Raw genomic sequence first — 10,009 nt, 5'->3', positions numbered from 1 at the left:
GGTAAACTAATTAAGCTAGGTTCCATGGATCGCTTGATCAACCACAACTCAACCATAACCTATCTTCAATGACCATTTTCTAGCAAAAAGCCAAACATAACCAAACTCTAATGTCCAGCTAAATTTCATTTTTATGGTTTTCAAACCATGCAAGTTGTAAATGGTTACAAGACCGTATAGTTTTGTTTCCATGGTTTTTTGACCCTATCACTTGTAAGCAGTTTCAAACCTGTGAAAGTAGAATAGTGTTCTTAACCATAAACTTTGCAACTAATTTAATAAACATACTGGTGTCGATTATTCTACCGTAAATTTAGTTCTAACAGAGTGATTCTTACTTGCAACTGTCCGCTCTGAATGCAATTTTAACTCTTCTATTATCTTTACACATGTCAAATTGAAAAAAAAATTATAGATGCATTCGATGTAATGAAAAAACTATCTATTGATACCAAGTTTGACTTCCGTATAACATCCTTACTCTGAAACGACTTTCAAGGGCTGGAACTGAGTTTGGAGATCCTTTTGTATATGTATTTAAAGTGATATCCTAGAATGCTTGCTACGAAATTATCTAAAGAATTCATTTAAAAAAATTTCAGAAAAGAACAATACATATTTTTATTAAAAATATTTTCATAATAAATAACAGTTGCAGTCTTGATCTATCAAATCTAAGAAGAGTTAAGAGAATTCATTGTTCTAACGATCCAGTCCATATAATGAGAAACTTCAGTATAAACACCAGGATATTTGGGTTGAGCACATCCTCTTCCAAACGATACAATTCCAATCAAGGTTGAAACTCCATTTTCTGATCTTTGAACAAATGGTCCACCAGAATCTCCCTAAATAATTAAAGGAAGTGGTAAATTTTAAATTAGAATAAATAATTAGAGAAAAATGGAAAGAAAAAACATGTTCAAAGTTCAAATATTCTTGTTTAAAACTGTTCTTAATAATGATGGAACTCACAATTACTATACCTTAGCACAAGTATACTGATATTTGATTTAAAAACATATCTTAAATTAGTCTCATCACAGGGCAGGTCGTTGCCGGCTGGATCATAGCACACGGTTCCCAATAGATCACTGAAGTCAAGCATCGCTGATTGCGGTCAGTGAGAGAGTGGGTGATCATTTTGATCAGCTTGCTAAGGGACAGGGGGTGCACATTAACGGTGGTCGTCAAACTGTTCTACAGTTAAGTGCTTGACAACTCAAGCTACCAAAGAAGGGCAGCCATCCCCTCTACAGAGTGTCAAAATTGCGTTGGCATATCTTGGAATCATCCTCAAGGATGTTTCCCAGACAGTTGCCAATAGACCATTGTTCAGCTCTAGCGCGACGTAAATGAATTACTACGACTGCATAGATTATTAACTTAAAACTTTCTCTTAACAGCCTGCGGTAGACCAAGAAGGTCATGAAGGTGACGGTTTACCAATTTCCAAGCGAACGGCATAGTGGGAGCAACGCGGTTGTCTTAACTTTAAGATATTCTTGAACATATCAATTTGATAGAGGATGACCTTAAAGCCAGCATGGAGATTAAACACATGTTTTATACAATGATATCTCAGAGCCTTAATCACTGGGCCGTTAAGGTACTAGTTAATTATAAAGAGTTTAATATTCTATTACACTTAAAATTACTAACACTGATGTTGTTTTCTAAGAAAGTACTGAATTTATTTTCGAAATGATTTTATTATTGCTGCGTTGAAAATTTTAACACGCTTTTCTTACTTTCAGTGAATTGTTTTCTTTTTTGTTCCAGATATTATTTATGTCTCATATTACAGTCATTTTACAAATGAAAAAAGTTTTGATATCGTTTCTTTATTTGTTTATTTTATTTATTTATTTTTTTTATAATTTTAAAAACTATTAAATCAGTTTTCAAAAGCACTTATTGCTTTTCTTCTTCTGGTTATGGTACACATTTTGCGAGTTTTCTTCTCTTTTATTTAAATTTATTCAGAAAACGATGGACAGAAAGGTTCATTTCTATATTTTACAGTACCATAATCAACAGATTGAAATTTTAAATTACTCGTCTTTCGGATGCATTCATGTTGAATTGAATGTATACAAAATTATGTTTATGGGTAAAACAAGGTATTTTAGTAGGCGAATTTTAAATATTAATCTGCAGCCTAAGTAAAAAAATAGCCATGCGTAGATATAAATAACAAAAACACGCTGAATTATCACAAAATATAAACAACAAAAGAAGAAAGCGAAAGATTGTCATATAAAGGAAACTTTTAAATGGTTCAAGATATTAAACTAAGTAGTAAAATTCAAGTGTCTTATTAGACTAATGCAATTTAAAGAAATAAAACAATGAATGAAAATCAATTTAAACCTTTGACATCATGATTTGAAACAAACTCCACAAGTTTTTCATGATAAGAGGTTTCATAAAAATGAAATTACAAAAATTCAGAAGATTGAAAACATAAAAAAAAAATCAAAACCATAAAAAAAAATTATAAACGTAAAAAAAGAAATTTATCAGAATAAAAAAAAAGAAAAGTTCAGCAAATTCATAAAAACAAATAATAACAGAGAATAAAAACAAATTTAAAACATTTAAAAAGATCATACAAATAAAAAAAAAATCATGAAAATGAAAAGGAAAAATTCACAAAAATAAGAATAATGTACCTGGCACGAATCCCGACCACCTTCCTCATAGCCAGCACATAACATAGTGTTTTCATATAAATCACCATACACCTCTTGACAAACTGTATCATTCAATATTGGAATATCAACTGCTTGTAATGTTTCAGATAACTTTCCACCTACATATAGAATTATCTCCAATAAGAATATCAAATAATTGGTAATATTGACTTTTACAATGTTACAACCAAGTAAATTAATTCTTAAACATTATTTCACTGATAGAATTTAACACAAAGGGACAAATTGAAACGAAATATTTCAAGTTTTCCCATTAAAACTGAATAGATTAAAAATACAACAAAATTGCTTTTTTTTTAACCGCTTCTGTCTGTAAAAGCAATCATTAATGCATTATGGTAATTGAACGTATACAAAAGGTTTCACAATCTGTCGTTTAAGAAAGTAGTGATGACTCTAATTAAAGAGCTGGATTTAAATTAATTTTTAATACTTCCATTTTTTTTAAATATTTTAAGTATGTAAAGGAATTGATAATTAAATAGCTCAAAATAAAAATTTTTAATAACAAGAAGTTTGCAGGGACCTCCTCGTAATTAGTACTTTAGCATTGTAAGAGAATATTTTAAAAATAGTATTAAATTTTCAGTGCAATAGTTTAAACTAAGAACTTTTTGTTACGCTAATTAATTAATAATAAATAAAGTACTATAAAAAGGGGCGTGCACATTTACAATTTTGTTCCACACATATTCTTCTGAGTTAAACAGCATGTAGCACTAGCTAGAACGAAGATGCATTAGTTTTTTCTTGAAATAAAGTTACTCGAGAAATTTAACCAGTCTCAGGAACATGTTAAAAGGAGAATTGGTTGGCATTTTTGTAACTACTGATTCATGTTTATGTACAAAAATTACTATTTGTGTTTTTATTTCCAATGCGTCTGTATTATTGGATACATATTTATGGTACTATGATCGATAAAATAAGTTGAAATTCAGATACTTTGCAAAGTGAACACGAAACATTTAAACTAGTTCATGTCATGGTGATCCGGAATATAGCAATTTATTAGGTGGTGATTCTATTCCATTTTCTAGTTGTGTGAGAATCAGATCAATTTATCATGATTGTAAACATGAAATTGACGGGGATAATTTTTATTCTGATGTCACATTGCCAGTAGAAGTGGTTGAGTTTAATGTAATAACCAGAAATGATGATGAAATACCAGGAACTGAAAATGTATGATAGGTTCTATTGCAAGTGCCGATGAAGGATGGAAAGAGATGTCAAAGAGAATGGAGAGGCACAAATTGATTTTAATGAAAGAAGCTGATTAATAAAAATATGAGTGCAATTTCTCGATAACAGCTACTTACTGTTTTGTGTGCCAGATTTTGGTCATTTTTAAAAAGGTAGGTTTGGCAAACATTTTTTTTTAGATTGTCTTCATCATTTCAAATGTTTTCAGTTTTACTTACAACAGTAAAAAACAATTGTGCCGATGTATTTTGTAAAATATTCATAACTCCAAAATTATGATTTTAAAGAGAGATAAAAAAATATTCAAAAATAGCACTAATGGCCCCAGTTTAAAATAATAAATGCAGATGTAATAAACAACTAATATAATAAAAAGAAAGCAAATAACTAATAATCTCTCATTGCTATATAATAGTTTTTTTCTAAAAAAATGTGGTCTAATAAATCAAAGTTGCGTAAAACTCAGTAAGTGAATAATTAAGTTTCATTTATGAAGTAAACAGAAGCATAAAGTAAATAATCAAAAGCATAAAGTAAATAATTATCCACTCTCACTTCACTTGCTCTTGGTACTAATCGTTTACATTTTTCAGAAAATTTATCCAACTAATGCATTCGGTCAGAAACTGCAGAAGAGATGTTAATGAAGCTTTTTAATCTCATTATTATCCCAAATTTTCTAATATTTTTACTGAATGTTACCTCTATCTTTCTTTAAAAGAGTTAGATATAAAATAATTATAAATTCCCAAGTAATAGTTTAAAAATAAGTAAAAGTTAAAATCTATAACTGTGCATTTTACTGAATATTTATTTTAATAAGAATTGGTTGAAACTTTTAATGTTTGATCTCTTTATACAAACTCACCACTATTTTGCTTTAACTCAAGCCAAACTCTTTTTAATTATTATTCGTTTAAAGAATGCACTTTAATGCACATTAAAATCTAAACTTCCAAGCACGTTTTCGTAAAATATGCATGCACGCCATGAAATGATTAAACCAAAATTTCATAAGTAAATCAGTGTAATTTAAATGGTTAATTCTGTTTAAAAAAATAGATTTTTAGTAAATGAAACTTAAGAGTAGATCAAAGTATTTAAATAAATTTAATGTGCTATTAAAGATATTATTTTGATTTCTTCAAAATAATGGAAAGAAGTTAAAATCTCACATTTTAATTAAATTATATATCCGAACGTTTAGTGCAGCAAAAAGTCTTAAGAGAAAAATGCCATTAAAGGACATGCTTGCTAACACACATACTGTCTTGCTAACACACATATCTTAAAATATTCTTCGTTTCCTGCTAGAACTGTATTTCTGACTTTCTAAAAGGAAAAAAAGTTCTGCATTTTATGACAATTCAGGGCTGGTACCCCTGATGACGTCAGCTTTGATTGTCATGTTTTTTCCAAATTTTTATTAGTTTTTCTTCGATGTCTCACTTCTAGAAGGACACGTCTAAGTCACTTCTCTAAAGAAATTTTTTCGTTCATTTTTATTAACATTACAAAGTCTGATAATCATGGTAGGTTAATACAATGATAAAACTAATTGATAAAATAGAACGATAAAACTAAATTCCATTCCTTTTTATAATTCAGTAACAAGTATTTTAAGGAAATTACCTGAAATTGTATCTTCTTGTTGACTCTAAGAGTTTGATTAGATGAAAAAGAAAAACCCTTACCTTACTCGCCCTTGCCAGAATTATTAAGCAGAAAATACTGTGCTTAATTTTTAGAGTATGAAAAAGAAATAAATTTTATATTTTCCTACCCTGGCTTGTAGTTCCCCATCCTGTCACTGTACCAATGCCTGTAGTATTATCTGCCATATCTCTTGATGGCAAGCATACTCCAGTAATTAAGCCTTCTGCTTCTTCCATATTCATCGGAGACATCAATCGCAATAAAGCAATATCATTTTTTAAGCCAGTCATAGGATTATAACCTTCATGAACGATAGGAATAACCTAAAGTTAAGAATATCAAACACGTGTAAATGATGTTCTAATATATCAATTAAATGTTATTCTTTTTCTACTGCCTTACACTGTAAAAAATTCTAGATCAACTACTCTAAAAAGTACCGGCAATTTAGATGCATCTTCCGTAAAATCCATTTTGCCGTAAAATTTCAGAGTACTTTTTATTTAATCACGGATTTTACAGCAATTAATATTGCAAACGCCTAAAGTAAAAAAATTAATATTGCGGTCAATCCGATTTTTGTGCCGTAACATGTTCTGGTAAAAAATGATTTTGAGGTAAAAAGTACCCGCACCCTGAGTGCTGGTACTTTAATCGAAATTTGATCCTTAATTTTTTAGAGTGTATCCCTTCAAAAGCAGCTTTAAGTTAAGTTAGAGATAAAGATATGTACCTAAAAAAGTTATCTAAGTATGCTATCAGTCTTTCTTAAAAGTATTTATTGCTGTAAATGAGAACGTTACTTTCATGTTTTGTTAATTTCTGAAGAAAAAAAAATTAACTGAATTAGCAGGAAATTTTATTTTATCCTGATATGCATTGTCTGTTTTAAATGTTACATTTCAGATATATAAATAGAAAAATAAAATATTTTAAATATAAAGATCTTTTTATGGCAAAAAATTAAGTTCATTTTGGATTTTTACATAAGTTATTTTGCAACAAATTCTGACATTTTAATACTTTCCCAGTTCAAATGCCCTGTAGCAAAATTTAAATACTTTTGATTTATTTGAATGTTAAGTATAGTATGATATTTTTATTATTAATTTCTAGAACCTAATGAATTGAAAAAAGTTTAGCAAGCGTAAGCATTTTAATTATGTTCAAAATTTCGTTCAGGTGGAAGGATTTTTAAATTTTCTCGAAAAAATTTGAAGTTCGAAAGCGGACAACTGAGGATCTTCCCAACAATAGAACAAAAGCTCTTAAAGAACGTTACTTACTCTATGATTAGTTGGAAGAGTACGAGTCGTAATATTGTGCACTCCTGCGGCAACTCTATATGTTGTAAAATATCCCCTGTAAGAAATTACACATAATTCAATCTTAGATAATAGGAAATTTTATGTCTTTAGATAAAAAATGTCAATTAAGCTAGTCAAACATAATACTTTTCAATATTTCTTCTTAAACACACGTAAGTGATGTAAGTTTTAGATATATTTATTTGGGATATGAGGTAACTGACAGTCTTCGACACTTGCCTAAATATATATATCGTAACCAATGACCACAAAGTAACACATATTACCACTGAGTAATAACTGCGTTTTGATTTCAAATAAACTCCAACTGTTTCAATAAACTTTCAAATAAACTCCACTGTTAAAACTCCAATTAGGGTGAACAATCTCTTCTTGTGATTTTTTTCCATGATAGTAGACATAAATAAACAGGACATTAATAAATTATAATTATATATATAATATTAAATATATGGATATAATTAAATAAAAATTATAGTAATAACATTTTTAAAACTCATTTGATTTAATACTGACAAAATTCTTTTTAAATAAAAGTTTCACGTTAATTTTCAGATCTGATGATTTTTTTTAAATTTCTTAAATAATTATTTCTATAAATTTATCGATAATGAAATGCCAAATATTCAATTTGTATCATAATCTTAAAGGAACACGGTTGTTTGTGAAATTACGTGAGGTACAATTTTTTTTCTTGGTACAATTGCAAATGCTTTTATTTTCTTTAATATAATAGCTATTACCCTTATTTATTAGCAAACAACAGTCTTTCAACAAATAAATGAACAAAAACATAAATTCGAGTAAAAAATATTTTTTATAATATTTTGAACAAAAGTTGTTTTTTTTCTTCATGCTTTTGATTTCAATGTTGGTTTACTCATTGTCTAAAAACAATAAATAATATGGTAACTATAATCTTTGAAAAAACTGCATAAATGTTGAAATTTTCTGAATTAATTAAAATAGTATATTCCATACGTTTAACATAATATTTTTCGCAACAAAATCTCATTTTTGATGAAAAAACAAAATGTCTTTTTTGAAATAAACATTACATTAAAACAAAATAGCAAAATTTTTAAACTTAAATAATGATAAAATTACATTAAATCACAATATTTAATCTATTAGTGAAAAAAATTACATTTAATCAGTTTCAAGAAAAAATAATAATTACCCTGCTATACAGTGTGCAGCAGTTACTGCCCAGTGTTTGTTGATTACAGAAGCCCCACAAATGTGTTCATAACTGCTCAGCATTGGTAATATTCTCATTTGAAAAGATAACTAAAGAATTATTAAGAATAAAATTGGTTATTATTATTTTTCAACTTGAAAAAGCAATTGAAACTCAAATGAAACAATCTAATTAGTTTTTCTATTGGCGTTATCAAAAACAGGAATTAAAAGGTTTGTAAAATAGTTAATTCAATGTTTCATCTTCAAAAATTAAATATAAAAAAAATGCAACCTAAAAGAATAATAATAAGTATGAAAGAATAATGTTAAAATATATTTTGAATCTAAAATACTACAAAAACTTAAAAGGTGTTAAAAAAAAATAAACTACCTGCCAGGGAAATTCTCCTTGTAGAGCATTTCGTCCACCAACTATTTTATTATCTGATGCCGAAGTTTTACTGATCCCACATTTTTCCATACTTGGGTTTTCTTCGCCTTCGCTTTTCGCAGCTAGTAAATTTAAAATAGTTATGAATGCATTCGTTTGTTCCGCAGAACATTTTATTCATTCATACTTTACAACCGTTAGAAGAGAGGATTTTTAATAATACGAAATGTTCCATAATGACTTTTCTTAATCTATATTATTAGAATCTTTGTCCAAAAGGAAGTCAAAAATCATAATATTAAGGGACGCAAGTTAATATTAAAGTGAGGAAAACACAAAAACCTTTATTATAAAACTGTTAAAAACTTTGTAAAGAAAGCAGTATAAAAATATAAAAACCAATTTCATTGATTTACGAAGTTTGGAGGTTTCTTATTGCCACCTTTTTTCAACACTTTTCTGCTTCATTGGAAAATCAAACGAGTTTCTAATTTGTTTTCATTTCCGCATTACTCGATAGTCATTCGTATAATTTAGATACAGTTGTTAGTTTTGTTTGTTTCCCGTGCCTATGAATTAATTTGCGACTGCCACTATGTTTTCTTTTTCTTTTTTTTTTGTGAAAATCCTAAAAATTATTAAGGGTGGTTATTTCGAAACACCTTGTTCAGCAATAGCGGAAGTAAAATACTGTGGTTACCTCTTATTTCTAACCACTCGTAAGTGTTTTTAAAAAATGCAGAGTGTGCAAAATAAAAAAAAATACCTTATTGACTCTTTTATACGGTTAGATTTTCTCGTACTGTTATGCAATCTCAATGGTATTAGGGATCGACCTATATCCTAAATAATGCAAACGATATTTTAAGAGAGAGTTACGAAATAAGATACAAAAATTTCTTTCTCTGAATAAACACCATTATAAACTCATTTATTCAGAAATATTCACGTAAAAAGCATTTTTTAATAAACTATTGCTTTTTATTTTTTAATTTATTAATACTAAAAGAATTGAATTACATGGCATGTAAATTGTTAAATAATTTTAAAATTCTCAACTTTATAGTTTTCAATGGTAAAATACGAAACTTGAACAAAACCAATCCAACATTTTTGGGGAAATAAAAATTTGCAAGAAAGGTAAAGCCCGAGTAACAAACAAAATATTTAATTTCTCAGCAAAGAAAAAATTTAGGACAATTTCAACTTTTAAAAAATATTAAATACTTTCTAACATTTTTGTAGTAAAAGTAAGAATTTATTAAGATATATCAAATATGTTTAAAATTTATAAAACATATTTACCATTTATGTAAAAATTAAGTATTACTAAGCAGTATCCAAGAAACATGCTGGAATGATGAGTTTTCATAGCTATACAACTTACAAGGATTTTTCAATGCTTTATAGAAATCGAAAACAGGTTTTAGGTTAAATATATTTATGACATGTCCTTTTTTTACCTTTATTTTCGTGTGTATGACCCATTAAAATTCTATGTCATATTCCTTCACCTTATTCCTTATCTG

The 10,009-nt window shown here is 28.0% G+C and overlaps 1 protein-coding gene across 1 annotated transcript; it reads right to left on the bottom strand.

The window, feature by feature from the left end:
• Positions 1–606: 606 nt before the first annotated feature.
• On the bottom strand, positions 607–9,956 carry LOC139427048 (trypsin-1-like). The gene is made up of 7 exons (XM_071187548.2): positions 9,786–9,956; positions 8,481–8,602; positions 8,088–8,197; positions 6,866–6,941; positions 5,707–5,902; positions 2,676–2,815; positions 607–848 (listed from the first exon to the last, which is right to left on the bottom strand). The coding sequence occupies exons 1-7, from the start codon at positions 9,850–9,852 to the stop codon at positions 675–677; spliced, it is 885 nt and encodes a 294-aa protein (XP_071043649.1). The 5' UTR covers positions 9,853–9,956; the 3' UTR covers positions 607–674.
• Between the last annotated feature and the right edge of the window lie 53 nt (positions 9,957–10,009).

Source organism: Parasteatoda tepidariorum, chromosome 11, assembly GCF_982258835.1.
Source record: "Parasteatoda tepidariorum strain Cologne lab strain chromosome 11, Ptep-v5.0, whole genome shotgun sequence".
NCBI classification, from domain to species: domain Eukaryota; kingdom Metazoa; phylum Arthropoda; class Arachnida; order Araneae; family Theridiidae; genus Parasteatoda; species Parasteatoda tepidariorum.
The sequence above is the reverse complement of the archived record's forward strand: the minus strand, read 5'-3'. Positions and strand labels throughout refer to the sequence as shown.